General features: G+C 44.9%; 1 protein-coding gene across 1 annotated transcript in view; it reads right to left on the reverse strand.

Annotated features, from left to right (window-relative positions):
- The window catches only part of zswim8 (zinc finger, SWIM-type containing 8), a 198,279-nt gene that overhangs the window by 28,058 nt on the left and 145,546 nt on the right, over nucleotides 1-24,675 (reverse strand). The window contains 5 exon segments of the mRNA XM_052041760.1: nucleotides 9,690-9,927; nucleotides 11,830-11,954; nucleotides 14,877-14,975; nucleotides 17,273-17,456; nucleotides 19,632-19,811. Coding sequence (XP_051897720.1) covers nucleotides 9,690-9,927; nucleotides 11,830-11,954; nucleotides 14,877-14,975; nucleotides 17,273-17,456; nucleotides 19,632-19,811 — 826 coding nt within the window.

The following is a 24,675-nucleotide window of genomic DNA, read 5'->3' on the forward strand; positions in this document are numbered from 1 at the left end:
GGAGATCAGAGAATGTAAGAGGTGAGGGATGTTTGGAGACAATTCTTAGTGTTGCACAGCTACCAGTGTGGGGCAAGGTTTTTAACATGAGGCTTGAACTCTATGGTAGGCCCTGGGCTGTGGTTGGTCCCATGGTTAGAATGAGGGGATTCAAACACAAGGGTGTTAAAGTTGAGGTGTAGTTGACTCGGGAGTGACAGTGGTGAGCAAGGAGAAGTGATGTGTGAGACGGACGTAGCCTGGGTTTGGAACAGTGTTTCTGTTCTGCACCAACTGACTTACACTGGGAAAAGAACAGCAAGGCAAAGCAAGTCCCAAGGTAACGAAGGAGCCTTGTGCCAGCAGTGGGCCAAGTGGCAGAGAAATGAGCAATGCAGGAGGTTGAGAGAGGTCACCTTGGGGACGCAATGGAGTCAAAGGCTGTGTGTGTGTGTGTGTGTGTGTGTGTGTGTGTGTGGTGTATCTGGTGAGAGAGAGAGAGAGACTGAGAGAGAGAGAGATGGATGGATGGATGGATAAACAGATATGCGAATCAGTGCAATAATGCAGAGATTGCAGCAGAGTCCAATCACTCCAGCCCTCCCAATGTTCAACTGGCAGAACTGCAGTAATGCAAGCCTGGACGGGGCATGTAGACTGACAGCAGCTGTGTTAAGTGGAGGGGATAACATGGAGAGGCACGTGCCAACCTGATCCAATGCCTGTGGACAATAACACAAAGAAACTCCAATGAGTGATTCTTGGGAGACTTTCGAAGCAACAGTGGAGGGTAAGATGAGAAACCACTGCTGAAAATGTCCACAAGAGAGAATGCAAGTGTCTACTTCTACCTATCTGGTGACATACAAATTCACAATCCACCTCGTTATGACCTTGCACTTTATTGTCTGCCTGCACTGCACCTTCTCTGTAACTATTCTGCACTCTGTTATTGCTTTTCCCTTGTACTACCTCAATGCACGTTGTAATGAAATGAAATGAAATGAAATGGCATGCAAAACAAAGTTTTTTCACTGTACCTCAGTACATGTGACAATAATAAACCAATTTATCTGCATAATCAATGAAAATCCAAACTGCAGATGCTGGAAATCTGAAAAAAAAAACAGAATATGCTGGAAATACTCAGCAGGTCAGGCAGCATCTGGGGGAACATAAACAGAGTTAACATTTCAGGTCAGAGGTTCTTCGTCACAATGACAGGCAATATCCACAGATCAGCGAGCACCTTACTGGCACAGAGGAAGGATTGATGACCATTGCTTGAAGCTTATTACTGTTCTGTTATCAATAATTTCGTGGAATGATGCCAAAAAATTTGGCCAAATAAAATTCATCAACAGCTCTTAGAACCAACAACACTCAGAGGCAAGCACTGAAACAAACCTTAATCCAAATAATAGGCTTATTACAATTGATTAGCTCAGATTTATGCCAGAGGCTGATGTACTCATGACGTAAGAGAAATAACTGAGTGCATCATCAGGCAATTGAAAACATGGAGGGATATTGACCATGTGCAGGAAGAAATGCAGCTAAAATTGGTATTGTGGTCGGCACAGACATTGAGGCAGAGAGGCCTGTTCCTGTGTTGTTCTTTGTTCTATTCGTCTACTATTTGTAATAGTGCCTGGTGATAAAAAACATTATTCAAGGATTCAGCAGGATACAGACCAGTTGGAAATTTGGGCAAGGAAATGGCAGATGGAGTTTAATCGAACAAGTGTGAGGTATTGCACTTTGGGAGGTTAAAAGTAAGAGGAAAGTATACAGTAAATGGCAGGACCCTGAGGAGCATTGATGTACAGAAGGGTTTTGGAGTGCAAGTTCATAGCTCCCCGAAAGTGGCAACAGAAATAGAGAGGGTGTGAAATAAGACGTGTAAGCACATTTGCCTTCTTCGGGGTGCTGAGTATAAAAGTCAGAAAGTCATGTTGTAGTCTTATAAAAATTTGGTCAGGATACATTTAGAGTATTGTCAGCAGTTTGGTCACTGCATTACAGGAAGGATGTGGAGGCTTTGGAGATGGTGCAGAAGAGATTCATCAGGATGTTACCTGGATTAGAGGGTATTAGCTGTAAAGAGAGGTTGGACAAACTTGGATTGTTTTCTCTGGAGCGTTGGAGGCTGAGGGGTGACCTGATGGAAGTTTATCAGAATCAGGTTTATTATCACTGACATATGTCGTGAAATTTGTTGTTTTGCGACAGCAGTATGGTGCAAGACATAAAAATTACTCTCAGTTACAAAAATAAATAAATAGTGCAAAAGAGTAACGAGGTAGTGTTCATAAAATTATGGGAGGCAATAAATAGACAGTCAGAGTCTATTTCCCAAGATGGAAATGTCAAATAGTTGAGGGCACAGTTTTAAGGTGAGAGGGCGTAAGTTGAAAGGAGATTTACGTGACCTTTTTTTAAAAAACACAGAGAGTGGGAGGTGCGTTGAACACACTGCCAGGGGAAGTGGTGGAAGCAGGTATGATAGCAATGTTTAAGAGGAATTTAAACAGACACATGAACAGGCAGGGAATGGAGGGATATAGACCATGTGCAGGCAGTTGTGCAGTTTAAATTGGAATTGTGGTTGGCACAGACATTGTGGGCCGAATGGCCTGTTCCTATGCTGTCTTGTTCTATGTTGTATTCTATGCTCTAGTTGCAAGAGAAATTAGTGCACATATTTCAGGCTGTAAAACATCAAGGTATTGAGGCAAGCCATTTCAATACCCTGCATTGAATTGCTTACAAACCAGAAAGACGTAAACATTATATAAACTTAGCAATTTCAGTTCTTCATCCCAATATTGAAGCACACGTCTGCTCCATTAACCCGGTTAAGAAAAATCAGTCCATCTCAAATGAGATGCCTTTTAAAACAGCTATGCAGATCCCAGATGTGAATGCATTTGGGGCTCAATCAAACAAAGACTTAAATCAAAGGGAACTTGAAGAAAAATTTAAATAATTAAAGAGCAGTAATTTATATTCAGGATGCAAATATCCACGGAGAGTTATCTGAACAAATGAAAGATCAGCTCTTTTTCAGAGAGCCTCAACAGTTCAGATATCAAACAGTTTGCTTGATATACTTTCACCCAAATATTGGAATACAAATGGTTGAGGCCTGATAGGTTAATAGCCTCCCTCTAGGCATTTTAATCTGATTTTCCATGCAGGGAGCTAAGTTATTGTCAGCATTGCTTTCAATCCTTCAGTGATTGAAAGCTTGCTTCAAAGGAGAATCTATCCTGAGCCCAGCACATAGGTGCAACCATGAAGAAGGCACACCAGCATCTCTACTTTCTTAGAAGTTTAAGGAGATTTGGCATGTCATCGAAGACTCTTGACACATTTCTACAGATGTACTGGGGAGAGCATTCTGACTGGTTGCATCACGGCCTGTGATGAGAACTCCAATGTAAGAGGCTACAGAGGGTGGTGGGACTCAGCCAGTTCCATCACGGGTACAGCTCTTCCCACCATCGAGGACACCTACAAGAGGCGATGTCACAAGAAGGCAACTTCCATCATTAAGGATCACCATCCAGGCCATGTCCTCTTCTCACTGCTGCCATCAGGCAGGAGGTACAGGAGCCTGAAGACCCACACCTCAAGGTTCAACCACAGCTTCTTCTCCACTGTTGTCAGGTTCTTGAATCCACCTGAAAAACCCTAATTCTACCTTGGACTGTATTTCCCTTAACTTGCACCAATGTCATTATGTTATTTTTTTTTATTGTGTTGTGCAAGTTATGTATAATTTAGGGTAATTTAAGTTGATGTAATTTATGTTTGTTGTGTACTGTGCTCTGCTGCAAAAAGCTAATTTTCATGGCATTTATACCCTTGATATGTATGCCCATGACAATAAACTTGAACTTGTGTACAGAGAAAGCTCTGTTATAGACAGCTGTATGAGCCTTGGCCAGGTCTCCCCAGTGTTCAGAACTCATCTGTCACTGTAACACAGCCACAGCATCAGTCTGAAATCTCCACATCTCCACCCAGTACTTGTTTAAAAACAGCTGCCACACGGCAAATTACTGTGGGGCCAACACAGTGGTGCACAGTAAAACAGAAGGGAAGGGACTTCAGTAACTGATGGTAAACTGGTAAATTGGTTTATTATTGTCATATGTATCGAGGAACAGTGAAAAACTTTGTTTTGCATGCCATCCATACAGATCTTTTCATTACAACAGTGCATTGAGGTAGTTCAAGGGAAAACAATAACAGAATGCCGAATAAAGTGTTACACTTTATTCTGTGCAGTGCAGGTAGACAATAAGGTGCAAGGCCATAAAGAAGTAGATTGTGAGGTCAAGAATCCATTTTATCGTACCAGGGGACCATTCAAAAGTCTTATAACAGCGGGATAGAAGCTGTCCTTGAGCCTGGTGGTACGTGCCTTCAGGCTTTTTTATCTTCTGCCTGACGGGAGAGGGGAGGAGAGAGAATGTCCGGGGTGGGTGGGGTCTTTGATTATGCTGGCTGCTTTACTGAGGTAGTGAGAAGTATAGACATGGAGTCCATGGAGGGGAGGCTGGTTTCTGTGATGTGCTGGGCTGTGTCCACAACTCTGCAGTTTCTTGCAGTCTTGGGCAGAGCAGTTGCCGTACCAAGCCGTGATGCATCCAGATAGGATGCTTTCTATAGTGCATCAATGCGAGATGGGGGAATTGTTGAATGATTTTATCAGCCTCCAAAGTGCCCAAACAGCCTCGTGAGTCTGGACAGCTCCTGTCCTTTGGACGACCATGGGTTCTCCTATTATTGACAAAGGACTGATTTGTCAGGGACCAGGCAGAGAATGGAAAATTCACAAACCCCATGAACACTGCCAACACAATTGGCTGAAGTCCACTGCAAAAATAGTACTCACAGTACACCAGCACCTCACACCACCTTAAGCTCTTGCTATCTCAGTATACAACATGTTTTAGGTCGTGTGTGTGTGTTAGGAATGAATCATGTTGGTTCCCTTAGGGAAAGGTATTTGCCTTCAAGATTGTTTTTGCAAAAAGGGAGAACAAAATATAATTTTCATACAATTTGCTTAAATACTATTACACTGTAATGCACTTATAATGAAAGCATTTTCTGCAGCAGCTTTTCATCACAGGAGGTTCACCAATCAGGAGATGTGTGAATGACTAATCACAGTGGGACTCTGGAAAATAAACACAGGGTTGCTAATGAGATTGTTGATACCTGAAGCAGTGATCAGAGGCTGGCACTGAATTGGTTCCTCATACTTGATGTGATGTGAACTGCACAACACAATGAGGCCCCAGGAGACTTTGGTACAGAGAGCCTCGGCATAAAGTGATGCAAGAGGCTCATTGAAGTCTCAAAGGCTATTTCTATTTTTATTCACTTACAGGATGTGAGTGGCGAGACTGGCATTGACTGCCCTCGAGAAGGTGGTAATGACCTGCGCTCAGCAATCTCTGCAGTCCTTCTGGTGCAGGTACTCTCTCAGTGCTATCAGCTGAGGGGCGAGAGTCATAGAGTGATATAGTATGGAAACAGGCCCTTCAGGCCAACTCGTCCATACAAAGCAAGATGCCCATCTAAGCTAGTCCCATTTGCCTGCTTTTGGCCAATATCCCTCTAAACTCTTATCGTCCACATACCTGTCCACATACAGTACTTCTTACGTGTATCTGGTGTACCTGCCTCATCCACTTCCTCTGGCAGCTGGTTCCATATATCTACCATACAGTGTGTAAAAAAGTTGCCCCTCAGGTTGTTATCAAACTTTTCCCCTCTCACCTTATGCCCTCCAGTTTTTTTATTCCCATTCCCTGGGAAAAAGTCTGTGTGCATTCATCCTATCTCTGCTCCTCTTGATTTTATACACTTCCATATGGTCACCCCTCAATCTCCCACGGTCCAAGGAATATAGCCTGCCCATTCTCCCTATAGCTCACGCCCGAGTCCTGGCAACATCCTTGTAAATCTTCTCTACACTCTTTCCAGCTTAATGACATCTTTCCTATAATAGGGTAACCAAAACTGTACACGATATTCCAGGTGCGGCCTCACCAATGTCTTGTCCAACTGCAACATAACATCCCAGCTCCTATACTCAGTGCCCTAAATGATGAAGGCCAGCGTGCCAAACGCCTTCATCACCACCCTGTGTACTGTGATGCCAGCATTCCAGGACTTTAGGAACAATCGATATACTTTCCAAGTTGTGATAAAACATACTTTGAGATGTTTATGGTGGCATTCCCCCCACAACTGATGCCCGAGTCCTGGGTGGCAGAGGCGTGTGGTTTGGGAGGTGCTGCTGAAAGAGTGTCAGTGAGCTGCTGCAGGGCACGTCGTAGATGGTCCACAGATGGTGCAGGACCTGTGCTGACCAAGGCGCTGCTTTGTTCTGCAGTGATGTGATCAGTCAAGTGTTCACTAAAGGACAGCCACTCAATGGATACTGCAAATGGGTGGATCACCAGCCCTAAAGAGTAAGTCTACTGGATTGCCAATAACAAGCAGCCATATTTCTATCCAATTGTTCACTTGTTTGTTATTTTTCTTTCCCCTTCCAACCCTGAATCAAAGCAATTTTTAGCAACCCAGACCTTCTTTGGGTGGCACAGTGGCGCGGCTGGTGGAGCTACTGCCTCACAACTGCAGAGACCGGGTTCAATCTTGACCTCTGGTACTGGTTTGCACGTTCCCTCTGTGCCCGGATTGGTTTGCTCTGGGTGCTGCAGTTTCCTACCAACTCCCAAAGATGGTGGGTAAATTTGGCTGCTGTAAATTGCCCCTCGTGTGTTGGTGAGTGGTGAAATCTGGGGGAGTTGAAGGGAGTGTTGGGAAATAAAATGGGATTGGTGTAAATGGGTGATTGATGTCCGCAGTGACTCAGTGAATGAAAGGGCTCATTTCAAGCAGCCAACATAATCAAAGACCCCTCCCACCCTGGACATTCTCTCTCCTCCCCCCCTCCCATTGGGCAGAAGACACAAAAGCCTGAAAGCACGTACCACCAGGCTCAAGGACACCTTCTTCCCGCTATTATAAGACTATTGAACAATTCTCTAGTACAATAAGATGGACTCTTGACCTCACAAACTACCACATCATGACCTTGCATCTTGTTGTCTGCCTGCACTGCAGTTACTCTGTCACTGTAACACTTTATTCTGCATTCTGTTATTGCTTGTCCCTTGTACTACCTTGATGTACTGATGTGATGAAATGATCTGTGTGGATGGCATGCAAAACAAAGTTTTTCACTGTACCTCGGTACATGTGACAATAATAAACCAACTTACCAATTTTACCAATGACTCTCAGGCTGATCTCAGGCTAGAGATAGGTTTCCATGTACGGCCTTGGCAGCTGAAGGCATGGCTGCCAGTGGAGGGAGTAAATTCAAGAGGCCACAACTGAAGCAACCTCAGAGGGTTGTAGGGTTAAAGAGAATCCAGAGACTGGGACAGAGCGTCCTTGGATCAAAGGATGAAAATTCTAACTACCACCCTGATGCAAGCCAGCCAGCCAGTATCATCAATCTCAGCTCATTCAGGCCTTCCCATGGATTAAGATCGGCTCTCCCACAGTGCTGACACCAATTCTCACAGTGCATCTTTCACCAGACCCTGAGGCTCAGAAGGTGAAAACTCAGACAGCCAGTTTGTACCATCTCCAATGCCAGAAGCACTTCCTCCTTTTTCATTCGAGCCCTGTGCTTCAGTGAGTAACCTCTCTCACGACCTGAGCTGATCTGTGTAGAGGCTCAGTGGCTGGCCTTGGGGGAGTGGATGGTGCAGAACACTGGGAGTCACCCCCGTCTATCCACTGCTTCTACTCTCTCATTCACCGAGTTGTAACCTTCCCTGCAGTGTGGCATGCTAGAGTGGCAAAACAACATGAACAGTCATGTTTCTGTAGTGGAGACGCAAGAGACTGCAAGTGCTGGAATCTAGAGCAAAAAGCAAACTGCCAGAGGAACTCAGCAGGTTGAGAAGCATAGAGTCATACAGCACGGAAACAGATCCTTCAGCCCAACGGTCCATGCCGACCAAGATTTCCATCTAAGCTAGTCCCATTTGTCCGTGTTTGGCCCAAATCCCTCCAAACCTTTCCTATAGAACATCGAACAGCACAGCACAGGAACAGACCCTTCGGCCCACCATGTTGTGCTGAACTAATTACATTCATGATAAACTAATCCCTTCTGCCTACACAATGTCCATATCCTACCATTTCCCTATCTAAGAGCTATCCACCACCACCCCAGGCAGCACATTCCAGGCACCCACCACTCTCTGTGTAAAAAAAACTTGCCCCGCACATCTCCTTTGAATTTACCCCCTATCATCTCAAATGCATGCCCTCTGGTATTAGATATTTCTACCCTGGGGAAAAGCTATAGGCTGTCTACTCTATCTATGCCTCTCATAATCTTATAAGCCTGTCAGATCTCCCCTCAGTCTCTGCCGCTCCAGAGAAAGCAACCCAAGTTTGTCCAACCTGTCGTCATAGCTCATGCTCTCTAATCCAGGCAGCATCCTGGTGAACCTATTCTGCACCCTCTCCAAAGCCTCAACATCCTTCCTATAATGGGGCGACCAGAATTGAATGCAATACTCCAGATGCGGCCTAACTAAAGTCTTATAAAGCTGCAGCATAACTTCTTGACTCTTGAACTCAATGCCTCGACTAGTGAAGGCAAGCATGCTATTTGCCTTCTTTACCACCCTATCAACCTGTGTAGCCACTTTCAGGGAGCTATGAACTTGGACCCCAAGATCCCTCTGCTCATCAACACGGTTAAGGGTCTTGCCATTAACAGTGTACTGTCTCCTTACATTTGATCTTCCAAGGTGCAACACTTCACATCTGACTGGGTTGAACTCCATCTGCCATTTCTCCGCCCATATCTGCAGCTGATCTATATCCTGCTGTATCCTTTGCCAGTCTTCTACACGATCCACAGCACCAGCATAAAACTGTCCAAGTTCCTTGCAACTATTGTTGATATACCTGCCTCAATCTCTTCCTCTTACAGCTCTCTCCATATACTGACCACCCTCTGGGTGAAACAGTAGCCCCTCAGGTTCTTATTAAATCTCTCCCCCTCACCCTAAACCTATGCCCTCTAGTCCTTGATTCCCCAACCCTGGGAAACAGACTGTGTGCACTGACCCTGTCTCTGTCCCTTGTCTGTGGAGAATGGTGCTCGGGCCCTCCAGCATTCTAGTGCAGGGTCTTAACCCAAAATTCTGACCATCCCTTTGTCTCCACAGACACTGCTTGACCCACTGAGTTTTCTTTTTGCATTTCTATATCATCTTTGGAGTTTTATGGACAGGGCTCTAACTAACCAGCTATCCCTGGACTGCCACACGACCTTGTACCGTCGTATGATGCACTGCGGAAATACTGTACCACAGCACACAGGAATCACAGGCTAGGCACCGCGGCACATAGTTACAAGCACAGCCGCGTACAGTAGCTAAAGAGCCACAATCCTGAACCTCTGAACTGATCCAATGCGACGCTTGTGTCAAAGTTGATAACCTTTCAATTCTTTTTTGCAGTACATCACAAAGGTTTCCCAGAAACGAGATCATATGATTTAGAAAAATAAATGAAAGTTACAACTGCAATTTATCGACTGAATTAATGCTGGAAAAGCAACGAAGCAAAAAGAGTGTTGGACGTACCGTGGGCTGACCCTTCTGGAAAGTTCTCGGCCGCAGTGTTCTGAACCGGGGCTGGCACGCTGGCTTGCTGGGGTGTAGACGCCGTGCTGGTCAGCTGATGGACACCGGCCGCGGTCTGCGAGGCGTGCTTTGACGGAGATTTCTGACTGGCAGCCAGCGGCTTGCTGGACGAGTAGAACGAGCTCAATGTCTGAGGTTTGTGAGTTTGACTTTCTCTGTCCAATAGCTTGTCGAGAATCTAGAGCAAGGATATTAGAGAGGAGAACAAAATACCCCTGGTCAAAGGCCTGTACCACAATTCAGCTTCTCAGTGGGTTGCTGGGGTCTCACAAAGGATTCAGTGAGGTCACTAAGTCAACAGACTGCTGCATTTACTGATGTGAATTCACTCTGTTGCTCAAGGTGAAGATTTTGATAGCTTGGTTTCGTTTTGGTGGGTGAGATGGTCATGGAGTAATACAGAAGGGAAACAGGCCCTTCAGCCCAACTCGTCCATGCCGACCATGGTGCCCACCAAGCTAGTCCCATTTGCCCGCTTTCGGCTCATATCCTTCTAAACCTTTCCCATCCATGTACTTATCCAAATGTCTTCTGAATGTTATTGTACCTGCCTCAATCACTTCCTCTGGCAGCTCATTCCACATACGGACCACCCTCTGGGTGAAGAAGTTGCCTCTCAGGTCCCTTTTAAATATTTCCCCTCTCACCTTAAACCTGTGCCCTCTAGTTTTTAGTTCCCATTCTGTAGTTCACCCTATCTATGCCCCTCATGATTTTATACACGTTACCATATAAGATCTTTGAAATTTCTAGGAAATCCTGGGAATGGGTCAATGTTTGCAGGGGCTTGATCACCAGAGGACACTTTTACTCTACAAGACCAGCTTGCTGATGTTTACTATTCAAGGCAAGAATAGTGAGCATGTACTTCCTACATTCAATATTATAAAATTACTCCGGGACAGAAAGCCTCTTGGCTCATTGAGTCCATGCCTGCTTTATGCGATACAATCAGTCCCATTCTTACCACTTTCCCCATTGTCCTGTAAAAGATTTCTTTCTCCAGGATCTAATTCCAGTTTGAAAGCCCTGATTGATTCTATCCCCACCACCCCCGCATGTATAAAGTTCCAGATCACAATTAGCCCCGACATAAACAGCTTTCCCTCATTTGCCCTTCTACCATTGCTCAAATATGTCCCTGACCCATCGGCTCACAGTAACGACATCTATCTCATTATCTTGTCTAAACCCATCAAGATCTTGCACACCTCCATCAAATTTCCTCTTAACCTTTGCCACAAGGAGAACAAACCCAGGTTCTTCGATGTAAGCTTGTGGGTAAAATCCCTCACTCTTGGAAACCTTTCCACATTTACAAATGATAGCGTCAACCTAAAAGGAATGGGTAATGAATGCTGGGTTTGCAGCGACGTTCAGATCCCAAAATTTGAAAAATAAAGAGGTGACAATTGTAGACACAAGAACTCCGAGCAACTGTGATCACAAAAATATGCAACATCGTGCCTGCACCAGTTCTGGGAATAGTGTTCGCTCAGTCTTCCTTCTCGCTGTTCCTTCCTTGCAGATGATCCCATTTCAAGTACTGTTCCCATTTCACTTAGGAAAGTCCCACCTCCCCACTTTCAGGCAATCAGTTCCAATAGTGAATGGGAGTGAATTGCCCTCGTCTTTGCTTCCAACTTTCAATTGCAGTAATTATCCAAACTTTTTGATTATCCATTTGCCAACTGTAAATTAAAATCTATTTGGGAGATTGCACTCCACATATTTGGAAAAAAGCCATCTTCTTAAAAAGTGTCCATACAGCGCATGTTACAAGCATCAATAACAGCTACACCAGCTGTGTCTCACAATAGCCAATTATCACTGTTCCATGCAGGACAAAACAACACACAAAGCTGCCAGCAAGCAGGAGAGGAGCTTGGTTTCACGGTTTGAAATAAAGGTTAGCAAAGAATCCCTTCATTCATTGCCTGCATCTAATTAGAGAAAATAAGAACACATTTTGGAACATTTTGTTTGCAACAATATGGACAAGTCAGACTGATCTAAGGTTACCAGCAGTCACATTCAACACATAAACCAGTGATGCCACAGATGTCACCATTGTACCTACTTTTTTAAGCTTGGCTTGATCATCTTTATACGTGATCATGAGAGCAAGTGCAAGGTCTCCTTTCTCTCTCCGGGTACCTTCACATAACAAGGGATGTTCTGCTTCGCTGACTGTGGTCTTCATGCCTAGGGTGCAACGATGGAGAGACCATGCAAGTTTTACCACAAATAACCTTTGCTTTTGAAAGTTACATCAAGCAGAATGTTGGGAATTATTCTAAATATACTTGTTAAAAACACACACAGTTGACTCATAGAACATAGAACACTACAGCACAGTACAGGCCCTTCAGCCCACAATGTTCTACCAACATTTTATCCTGCTCTAACATCTATCTAAATCTTCGGTCCCACAATAGCCCCCCATTTCTCTATCATTCACGTGTCTATCTAAGAGTCTTTTAAATGTCCCTAATGTATCTGCCCCCACCACCTATGCCGGCAGTGCGTTCCATGCACCCACCACTCTCTGTTTAAAAAACTTACCCCTGACATTCCCCTTACACCTTCCTCCAGTCACCTTAAAATTATGTCCCCTCGTGTTAGCCATTGTCGCCCTGGGGAAAAGTCTCTGACTGTCCACTTGATCTATGCCTCTTATCATCTTGTATACCTCTATCAAGTCGCCTCTCATCCTCCTTCTCTCCAAAGAGAAAAGCCCCAGCTCGCTCAACCTATCCTCGTAAGACATGCTCTCCAATCCAGGCAACATCCTGGTAAATCTCCTCTGCACCCTCTCTAAAGCTTCCACATCCTTTCTATAATGAAGTGACCAGAACTGAACACGATACTCCAAGTGTGATCTGACCAGAGTCTGAACATAAAACAGTACAGCAAAGGAACAGGCCATTCAGCCCACCACTTTGTACTGAACTAATTAAGCCAATATTACCTAATCCTTTCTGCCTGCACATGGTCCATATCCCTCCACTCTCTGTATATTTACGTGACTATCCCAGAGCCTCTTAAACTCCTCTATCGCATTTGCTTCCACAACTTCCCCTGGCAGCCCGTTCCAGGCACCCACCACTCACTGTGTAAAAAACTTGCCCCGCACATCTCCTTTGAACTTTCCCCTCTCACCTTACATGCATGCCCTCTAGTATTAGATATTTTGACCCTGGGAAAAAGATACCAGCTGTCTACTCTATCTATGCCTCTCATAATTTTATCTATCAGGTCTCCCCTCAGCCCCTGACACTCCAGAGAAAACAACCCAAGTTTGTCCAACCTCTCCTCATAGAACAAGCCCTCTAATCCAGACAGCATCGTGGTGAACCTCTCCTGCACCCTCTCCAAAGCCTCCACATCCTTCCTGTAACGAGGCGACCAGAATTGAATGCAATACTCTCTAAAGATGGGAAGGTCATTCGCAAAGAGGGAGGAAGGAAAAAGGGAAAGTGAGGGAAAGGAAAGAATGAGATCGAACACAAGGATAAGAATAAAATAGCAGGTCACCTGGCACCTTAAGCCTGCCCTACCATTTAATAACAACCATAGATGATCTGCCCCATGCTTTAATTCCTCTTCTGCACCAGTTCCCCATAAACACCAGTTCCGCGACCTTTCAAAAACTTATTTACCTCCACCTTAAGCACTTATACTAATCCAGCCTGCACAATCTCTGGGGCAGGGAATTCCAGAGATTCACCGCCATCTGCAAAAATAAGTTTCTACACACTTTTGTTTCAAGTGACCACCCCTCATCTTCTAACTGTGTCCCCTTGTTCAAGGCTCTCCCATGAGTACAAACATCTCAATATCCACCTTGTCCTGCCCCCTCTTGTTCTAACTCCAAAGAACAGGCCTAACTCATGGTAGAACAACTCTCATTCTTAAGAAGTGGTCTGGGGGATCACACAAGGGGCCCTCTCGTTGGTCAGCTCTGGGGGCGTAGTGCATTTCCCACTGCATGGAAAGCACAGTCAAAGTTTCTGCTCACAAACATTGGCACCTTACAACTCCTGAATGATGGGAGTTAGCAAAGTAAAAACACAAACTGTGCCAGAACTTCAGAAAGCAACTAGTTAGTACCAGTAAAATCACTGGGTGCAGAGACAACATACACAGAGGCAGGAGTGGATTTTAACACAGGAGCTGCCCAAAGTTTCACCCATCGCCCACCTCCCCACAACCCCAGCAGACTGACACAACACCACAGGACTAAGAGAGGACACCACCGTCAGAGGTACAATCTTCCAAGTGGTACGTGACCAGACAAGCATTGGTGAACCAAGGATACTTTGCTTTTCCATGAAAAATTAGGAAGATTTCCAGGTGACCATTCACCCTACACCAAGAGTAACCACCCATTTTTGACTTTGCTTCATAAATAATTGCCAATGTTATGAGACCATCGAACAGTCCCCTTGTACAATAAGATGGACTCTTGACCTCACAATCTACCTCATCATGGCCTTTCACCTTATTGTCTGCCTGCACTGCACTTTCTCTGTAGCTGTAACACTATATTCTGCATTCTGTTATTGTTTTCCCTTGTACTGCCTCAATGCACTGATGTGATGAAATGATCTGTATGGATGGCATGCAAAAGTTTTTCACTGTTCCTCGGTACATGCGACAATAATAAACCAATTTACCAATGTATTTTGGAGAATTTGGAGAACAGGAATCTGTCTTCCACCTCTTCATTTAACCCAACATCTCACTGTTTAAAATGGATTCTACCTGACCAGCGAATTCACAAAATTTGATTCAAAGATGTTTAAAAATATAATCAAAAACAAGAAAAGTAATTCATATTTGGTAATAAGCCAATTATGCTGGGAACAAATTTGTTGACCACTTATCCAATGTTGCTACATCCACACACATCCACAAGTACCAGAGAATATAGCTGATCCTCTCAGCAAAGCAAAGGGACCACAATGTAAACTAAGGCAAAGATGGAAAGGGCTGAATTGGTAGAAGTGGAAGCAGTGGAATCGGAATGGCTTCCTGCACAGCCTTTGTTTGACACGGTTCCCTAATAAATGGTACAACAGATCACCAGTATCAACGTTTACTGCAGAATAAAGCTCTCCTTACCCAGTGCAGCCACGGCTGCCTCAAAGCCAAGTTCCTCATCGCCAGGCATCTCGTTATTCCGATTTCGGCTCGGAGGCCTTGATCCAGTCGGTGAAACAACTGAAAGTGAACAGCAGAGGTTGGTTGTTCAGAGCACTCCCAGGAACCCTCTTCAGAAGACAAGTGATCACAGAAGAGACTGTTCAGATTATTGTGACTGGAAACTATTACATCAATCACGGCCATATCACTTAGAAACCCTCTTGTAGAACCAGGGAAAACTGGGGAGGAGGCCATTCAGCCCATCATGTCCATTGAAGAAGAGCCCCCAAGCCTCATCCCACCTTCCAGCACTGGTTCCGTAGCCCGGAGATCACAGGTCTTCAAGTGCACATGTAAGTACTGGACATTCATGATGAGGGCCTCTGCCTCCCCCACCCTCTGAGGCTCTGAGTTCCAGATCCCCACCACCTCAGGTGAAAATTCTCTTCCTCATCTTCCCTCCAATCCTTATTCCAATTAGAGCAGCACAGCTGCCATTATTTTTAGATGGAAGCAAATGTCAGAGTTAATCTCAGAAATAAAGGCAATCGTAAATCTCAGAAGAGGTTCACCAGAACGTTGTCTGGGTGAAACGCTTCAGTTATGAGGAGAAACCCAGATAAGCTGAGTCTGTTCTCCCTGGAGCAGAGGAGGCCGAGGGTCAACCTGATAGAGGCGTACAAAATTATCTGAGGCATAGATAGGGTAGATAGTAAGAAACTTTCCCCATGGCAGAGGTGTCTAAGACCAGAGGGCACAGGTGTACGGTGAAGAGTAAGAGGGTTGGAGGGGATCTGAGGAAGAAATGTTTCACGCAGAGGGTGGCTGGAATCTGGAACACACTGCCCAAGTTGCTGGAGGCGGAGACTCTCACAATGTTTATGTGGTATCTTGATGAGTACTTGAATCCTCAAGGAATAATGGGCAACAGACCAAATGCTGGCAAGTGGGATTAGTATGGAATGGACTTGATGGACACGAAGGGCTGAATGGCCTTTGCTGTACATGACCACAGGGAAGATTGAAAGGGTAACCTGATAACCAGGTGTGAGAAGGTTGATTCAGGGATGATTGTCCAGGAATTCACGTCTGCTCAGCAGAACTAACTGCATTATACAGTAGCATCAGTTCCATCCCAAAACTCAATCCATTGACTTCAATGGAATGAATTTTGGAGGCAACATCCAATGCCGTCACACAGCACGTTTAGTGTTACCGACTGGGGGTGACGTGAGGCAGATGTTTCCAGCTATGGGGGGGCACCAGTAATTTGGGTCACAAGAATAAGAAAGCCCGATCAGCACTATCACACTGAATGGCAGTACAGGCTTGAGGGGCCAAGTGGCCTACTCTTGCTCCTAATTTGAGTGTTTATGTTACCGCCCAGAATCTGGCCAGAGGTAGGCTGCATGCACTCACTCCACCCAGCAGTTTTAAAACTTTACACCTAAGCAACCTCTGATGTGACTTACTTTCTTTACCTCCTCCTCTTTTAGCCAAGCTCTCCGGCTCTCCGTCTCAAGCCCTCCTGAGCCTGAGTCGCATTTCCTCTGATCTCTCTATCCCTCAATCTCTCCATCCCTTTCAGCAGTGTATTTGCCCACCCTCCGAAAGCAATCCTTCATCTGGATAGAAGCCCCCCGGCAATGGCTGCACAGTGACAGGGCACTTGCCAGCAAACCGTGAAGTACTGAGCTGAGCCAACCCAAGCACTGACTATCATCGGGGAGGAGGTACAGGAGCCTGGAGACCCACACTCAACATTTCAGGAACAGCTTCTTCCCCTCTGCCATCGGAATTTGGAACAGTCCACGAATCCCTGAACACTACCTAGTTATTCCTTTTGTTTTGCACTATTTATTTATTCTGTAATCTATAGTAGTTTTATGTCTTGCACTGTACTGCTGCAGCAAAACAACAAATTTCAAGACACATAAGTCAGTGATAATAAACCTGATTCTGAAGTTTCGCCCCACATCGAACCTGACACAATTAATCAGGTCCCGTCAGGCACTGCAGTGCAGTTGCATTTAAGGAGGAGCTGGATAAACAGATGAGGGAGGAATGCAGCAAGGGTTATGTTGGTGGGGTGGGATGGGGTTCTCGTGCAATGTATACACTTACATGGACTAGAATGGCTTGTGTGTGTGTGCAGTACATCGAACACAGAGCAGCACAACATAGGAACAGGCCCTTCGAATGATGTCTGTGCAGATAATGAAGCCAATTTAAACTGTACATCTGCCTGCTCGCAGTCTATATCCCCCCATTCCCTGGCTATTCACGTGCCGCTCAAACGTTGCTATCATCGCTAAGTGTTGCTAATGTCATTCTATGTAATTGCACACAGCACAAGTCAAGTCCCAAGTGCTTACCCGGAGTGCACAGGACATCAAAGATGAAACTGGCCAACATGAGTGGCAGGACTGGCCTGTAATCACACAAGTTTCCTTCTCTCAGTTGTTCTGCCCTTTCCCGGATGGTGTTCATCTCAACGATCCCCAATGGAATCTTCTTCAACAAGGCCACAATTTCTGATTCCTGGTAAGCAAGTTTAACCTGAAAGAGGGGAGGATATTTACTATCATATCACATTTGTAGGTCATGAATCCTTGAAGCAAGACAATGGATAAACACTGATCACCACAACGATGCAAGGGAACATCAGTGCAAAAGCACAGGATGATCCCAAAAATCATTCCTTTCTTGGAAGCACCAAAATACCAGAGTAAGCAGCTGATGAATTAATCCTGGGAAGTGGGAGTGAAGCAAGCAGCTTTGAACTTCCTAATAGCAGGAGGTAGCAAAGGGAAAAGATGGAATCTCTGCAGGATTCCAGCTGGACAGGATTTTGGACCCTAGTTCTTCGTTCGAGCCAGTTATATTATTCAAGCGAGATTCATTGGCTTTGCATCGAGCCACTACCTGAAAGGCAATGTGTCAGCCCCATGAACATGCCAAGATCAGCAGGCATGACCTGGATCGCTGATGGTGGTGCTGAGGTTGTTATGAGCAGCAGCAGTGGAGAGGACACTGGCATTAGGAGCGACAGAAGGTGTCGTAGGGGCGGACAGCAGGTCATGCAGAAGGAAGCTACCGTGGGCTGATTGAAACTATGCCTTTTTGGGAATATCGGAGGCAATGTTAACACCAGCCCTTGGGTAACAGCAGGATCAGGTGTTACTCTCCCCAGAGTTGTTGGAGTAGTATTGGACTGGGTGCAAAAATGGTCCACCCCATCCCGTGTAAGTTAAGGTTACACAGCTCTCCACCCCACCGTGGTCATAATCAGAAAGTTCCACTCCATGGTTCACACCAGCAATCCGCCGCCAAGACACCAGTACCAACCAAGTAAACTGTACACAAGGCACCCTGCATGAACAATTTACCAGCTATTATTGAAGTGAGATTTGCCAATGTGTTTTTCCATGGGACAGGAGGAAAATGGTTTGGCATGGATTCAGTGGACCGAAGGGCCTGTTTCCATGCTGCGTCCCTCTATGACTCTTCTCCCTGGGGAAGGTGAGAGCAGCATGAAGGCTGCTCCAACTTGTACGTGACCTGTAGTCTTCTCTAGTGATGATGGCTTAACTGGTTGACGTCTCTGAGGTTGGGGAGGCAAGGAGGGACTTGTACTTCGCAGATGAAATGCAGGATCAGAGATCCAAGCAACTTTAACCTTCCCATTTTATAAAAATAATTTTATGCATGGGTGGTGTACAACAGCCAGGTACAGATGAATATCAACATTATTCAGAGGGTATGAAAGCACTCCTGTTCAGTGCTGAAATGCTGTTATTTCAGAAGCGTGTTGAACTCTATTTTTAAAGCTCCTTACAATTTATGAACTGCAATAGCTGCAATATTGATGCCCTTCCATGTGGCAAATGAACCTTACAACGTACGGAATCTTGATAAATAAATTATGCACAGAATGAATAGTAGAAATAAAAGCTTGAATAATTTTTGCTGTTATGTTTGTCACATTAAATAGAATCCATAAGACTTTCTTTTGACAGAACTGTATTAATTATATCAAGTATATAAATGTATTTCATGGATATAACATCATGTGCTGGTTGTTTAATCTCCAAGAAACACCTCCCTTTCATTCATGGACAACATACAACCATGTGGTATAGAAGGTGCAAAACCTCTACCACTGTTTTGGTTCTGGAATGTGGTCCCATATCTCAAGGACTGGGTCCTTGATCATACTTGCCATCAGCCATGGCTTAGTTGTCAACAGTCTCATCTCAGAGTAAGATGGTTATGGGTTCAGGCCTCACACCAGATACTTGAGTCAAAAGGGCTAATGTTCCACTGAGGGAGTGCTGCACTGTCAGAAGCACCTCCTTTAGATCAGGACACTAAACCAAGGCTCCTGTACCCTCTCAAATGAACCAATCCTGCTCCTATAACAACAACTTTACATGAATAACATCCGATACCAGTAGAAAAACTAAGACCACCTTACAGAATGTCGATCACGCATCTGCTAAAATGGTGCCACTTCAAGCAACTGCAAGCAATAATATCATGAACAAGCTAATGTTGGATGCACTCTCAGAAGGCAAACAATTCTGGATAGAAACATATTCAAGAGAGGCTGTGGAATAGCTGGTCGAAGTACAGCTTACACTCCGTTGCTGGGATGGACCAGCTCCATGCTCCTTGACCTGATAATTCCCTACAAAGATTTATGACAATGTTTGTCTTCTGACCCTTGCTTACCTCCAGGGCCTTTGTTGATGCTGGTGGCCTCTGCAGCTCCAGGGAAAACATCCCAATGCTGTAAGCTAGATTATGGAGCTCCAGTCTTTCACTCAGGACTATTAACAAGAAGGCAGCTTTAGCTAGGGTGTTGGTCGCAATCAGTGTCTGCTTGTGAGTTGAAACTTTGTTCTTCTTGCCCTAAAAGAGAAACCAACATTGGTAGTAAATCAATATTTTTTAACTAGAATTCTACACAAGGGCATCAAGTCTAGGGTTTGACCTACAGCAGGAGTAGGCCACTCGGCCCCTTGAGCCTGCCAGGCATTCGAAATGGCCATGGCTGATCTTTGACCTCATCTCTATCCCTTGATTCCCTTAATGTCAAAAACTTTATTCTCCTCAGTTGTGAGGATTGTCAACTTCACACCCCTCTGGTAGAAAAATGCAAAGACTCATAACCAATTGATGAGCGTTAAATACGATGAGCGTTTGTCGGCTCTTGGACTGTACTCAATGGAGTACAGAAGAATGAGAGGGGACCTCATAGAAACATTTAGAATGTTGAAAGGACTGGACAGAGTAGATGTGGCTAAGCTATTTCCCTTGGTGGGTGAGTCCAGGACCAGAGGGCACAATCTTAGAATTAGAGGGTACCGGTTAGAGGGCATGGTAGTGTAGCGGTTAGCGCAATGCTATTACAGCACCAGTGATCGGGGTTCGATTCCCGTCGCTGTCTGTAAGGAGTTTGTGCGTTCTCCCGTGTCTGCGTGGGTTTCCCTCCGGGTGCTCCGGTTTCCTCCCACATTCTAAAGACGTATGGGTAGGTTAATTTGGGGGTTTAAAATGGGCAGCGCGGACTCGTTGGGCCAGAAGGGCCTGTTACCATGCTGTAAATAAAATTTTAAAATTTTAATTTTTTAAAAAAAAGACATGAGGAGAAATTTCTTTAGCCAGAGGGTAGTGAATTTATGGAATTCTCTGCCACGTACCGCTGTGGAGGCCTGATCATTGGAGGTGTTTAAGGAGGAGATAGATAGGTACCTAATTAGTCAAGGTAACAAGGGATATGGGGATAAGGCCGGAAATTGGGGCTAGATAGGAATAGTTTTAGTTTAGCTCCTGGAGCAGACTCGATGGGCCGAATGGCCTACTTCTGCTCCTTTGTCTTGTGATCTTGTGATGAAATTTCTCCTCATCTCAGTCCCCAGTTCCGTCCTCCTGACTCCACCCTCTGCCCCTCTGTTGTAAGCTTGTTCTGCCATAATTGCACCATCTCTTTCCTTCACTAGCTCCTGCTGTGAAGAAGTACAAAGCATTTCCCATTCCACCTGTTGACTACCTACTCTAACACCAAGGTCTTTCCAGTAAAAGTTAACATGGCAGCGTTTCATGCTTCCTCAACTCTCAAATGGCCTAGCTGGCATCGAACCAAGGGAGATGGGTACATGGCAAACCTTGGAACCTTCCTGACTGTCCATCCTGACATCATCATTCCAGGAACAAACCAATACCACTGTGCCCACCAAAGCAAGAATCCACTGCTTTGGTGGATGAAACAGGAGAAAATGATCAATCCCAGAAAGAATCTCTGGTAATCCGCACCACGTATCTGCCAATTGGTGGGATAGTTTTGTCCCAGAGTCTTTTCAAAACACAATCAGAGCCTGGTGAACCTGTGGTCACTCAAGTGCCACATCTGTGCGCCTTTCGACATGCCGTCAATGTCAAAAGTAAAACTGAGAAACAAAGAGAAACCAAATACATTGACTGCCAGAGACAGGAGAGAGGATGTTTCGGCCCTGCCAAGCCTTCTCTACGCTGTGTTCTCGTTTGCCAGTAGGAAACCCAAGAATGACAGAATAAAGCAGCATAGAGGTTGCCCGTGCACCCGCTGGAGTGTGCACTGTGGAAGGAGTTTCCAATTACACCTTCTTCCCACAGCCCTGAAATTATTTTCCTGACAACTATTTATCCAATTCCTTTCGCATGTTACCATTGAATCTGCTTCCACCCCCCCCCCCCCACTTTCAGGTGGCGCATTCCTGATCATAAAGAATCACCACTTAAAAAGTCATGTCTCCTTTTTGATTATTAGAGAGAGTCATGGAGTTATACAGCATGGAAACAGGCCCTTCAGCCCAACTTGTCTATGCCGATCATGTTGTCTAACTGAACTAGTCCCATTTGCCAGTGTTTGGCCCATATCCCTTTGAACCTTTCCTATCCATGTAGCTGTCCAAATGCCTTTCAACTGTCATCATTGTATGTGCCTCTACCACTTCCTCTGGCAGCTCGTTCCACGTATCCACCACCCTCTGCATGAAAAAGTTGCCCCTCAGGTCCCCTTTTAAATCTTTTCCCTGGCACTTTAGACCTATGCCCTCTAGTTTTGGAGTCCCCTACCCTGGGGAGCCATGCACCTTAAATATGCCCCTCATAATTTTATAAACCTCTGTAAGGTCACCCCTCAATCTCCCACGCTCCAAGGAAAAAAGTCCCAGCCTATCCAGCCTCTCCTTATAACTCAAGCCCTCTCGTCATGGTAATATCCTCATAAATCTTTTTTGCACCCTTTCCACCTAAAAAAACATCCTTATGACAATTTTCCTATTCTGACAATTATATAATTATTTGCAACGTTAAAGGATTGAAATCAAAATAGCAACTCAGAAAGGTCACATTGTGTCATTCCAGATGTACAGGTATTTTTTTTATCCAAATACACTTATCTATTTATAAACCTCACATTTGTCTTTTTAGAATCCTCAAGCTGAAAGAAACACAACACTGCAATTAGACCTGGGTTTTTCATTCTTCGGTTTGAGTGTCTGCGGACAGCCCTCACAGAGGGACACCAGGAATTTGACAGGCTGGTGGCCACGCGTCCATCATTTTTGGCAGCAGTAATGGGACCAAGTAACAACACAAACTAAAAGCATCAGTAAGTATGTCCATTTCCCATGTCAGATCACCATCAGTCCTATAATACCTTAATTCACCATCCAGTCACAAATCAATTCAATTCTTTATTTTAATGGATATGTGCTACATCTAACTGTTGCTCCACATCAGCCTACCAGCCCTCTCCCTCCAACCCTGCCAGAATCTTGTTTCTCCCACACCTCCTTATCCAGCTTCCCTTCAATACCATCTCCGCTATTTGTCTCTGCAACTCACAGAGCATAGCCTTTTGACCCAGCATGACATAACAGCAGAAGAACTAGGAGCACGAGTCAGCCATGTGGCCCGTCGAGCCTGCTCCACCATTCAATAAGATCATGGCTGATCTGGCCGTGGACTCAGCTCCACCTACCTGCCTTTTCCCCATAAACCTTCATTCCCCTACTATGCAAAAATCTATCTAACTGTATCTTAAATATTTTTAATAAGGGAGCCTCTACTGCTTCCCTGGGCAGAGATTTCCACAGATTCACTACTCTCTGGGAAAAGCAGTTTTTCCTCATCTCCACCCTAAATCTATTCCCTCGAATCTTGATATGTCCCCTAGTTCTAGACTCATCTACCAGTGGAAACAACCTTCTCCCTCTATCTTATCGATCCCTTATATGTTTCTATAAGATCCCCTCTCACTCTTCTGAATTCCAGTGAGTATAGACCCAGGGGACTCAAACTCTCCTCATAGGCTAACCCCCTCATCTCCGGAATAAACCTGGTGAACCTCCTCTGCACCACCTCCAAAGCCAGTATATCATTCCTCAAGTAAGGAGACCAGAACTGCACGCAGTACTGCAGGTGCAGCCTCACCAGTACCCTGTACAGTTGCAGCATAACCTCCCTGCTCTTAACTTCAATCCCTCTAGCAATGAAGGCCAACATTCCATTTGTCTTCTTGATAACCTGTTGCACCTGCAAACCAACCTTTTGCGATTCATGCACAAGCACTCCCAAGTCCCTCTGCACAACAGCATGCTGCAATCTTGCACCATTTAAATAATAATCTGATCTTCTATTTTTCCTTCCAAAGTGAATGACTTCACATTTACCAACATTGTACTGTATCTGCCAGACCCTTGCCCACTCACTTAACCCATCTATATCTCTCTGCAGACTCTCCGCATCCTCTGCACAATTTGCTTTTCCACTCAATTCAGGGTGTCATCAGCAAACTCAGATATGCTACGCTTGGTCCCCTCTTCCAAATCGTTAATGTATATCCTGAACAGTTGCGGGCCCAACACCAACCCTTGCGGCACCCCGCTCACCACTGATTGCCAGCCAGAGAAACACCCATTTATCCAACTCTCTGCCTTTTATTGATTAACCAATCCTCTATCCATGCTAATACATTACCCCCAACTCCATGCATCCTTAGCTTAGGGATAAGTCTTTTAAGTGGCACCTTATTGAAAACCTTCTGGAAATCCAAGTATACAACATCCACCTGTTCCCCTCTATCCACTGTACTCATTATATCCTCAAAGAACTCCAGTAAGTTTGTCAAACAGGACTTGCTCTTCCTGAATCCATGCTGTGTCTGCCTGATGGAACCACTTCCATCCAGATGTCCTGCTATTTCTTCCTTAATGATAGCTTCAAGCATTTTCCCAACTACAGACGTTAAGCTAACTGGCCTATATTTACCTGCCTTTTGCCTACATCCTTTTTTAAACAGTGTTGTGACATTCACTGTTTTTCAATACACTGGGACCTGCCCAGAGTCCAGAGAATTTTGGTAAACTATCACAAACGCCTCTACTATAACTTCTGCCATTTCTTTCAGGGCCCTGGGATGTATCCCATCAGGACCAGGGGACTTGTCTACCTTTAGGCCCACTAGTTTGCTCAGCACTACATCTTTAGTGATAGCGATTGTATCGAGGTCCTCACCTCCATAACATCTCTCTTTGGCATATTAGACATGTCCTCTACCCTGAAGACTGACACAAAATAGTCATTCAAAGCCTCAGCAATTTTCACTTTACCCAATATTAATTCCCCAGTCTCATCTTCCAAGGGGCCTACATTCACTTTGGCCACCCTTTTCTGCTTTATATAATTATAAAAACTTTTATTATCTGTTTTTATATTTTGTGCTAGTTTA

The sequence above is a fragment of the Pristis pectinata genome, chromosome 30, assembly GCF_009764475.1.
Source record: "Pristis pectinata isolate sPriPec2 chromosome 30, sPriPec2.1.pri, whole genome shotgun sequence".
Lineage (NCBI taxonomy): Eukaryota > Metazoa > Chordata > Chondrichthyes > Rhinopristiformes > Pristidae > Pristis > Pristis pectinata.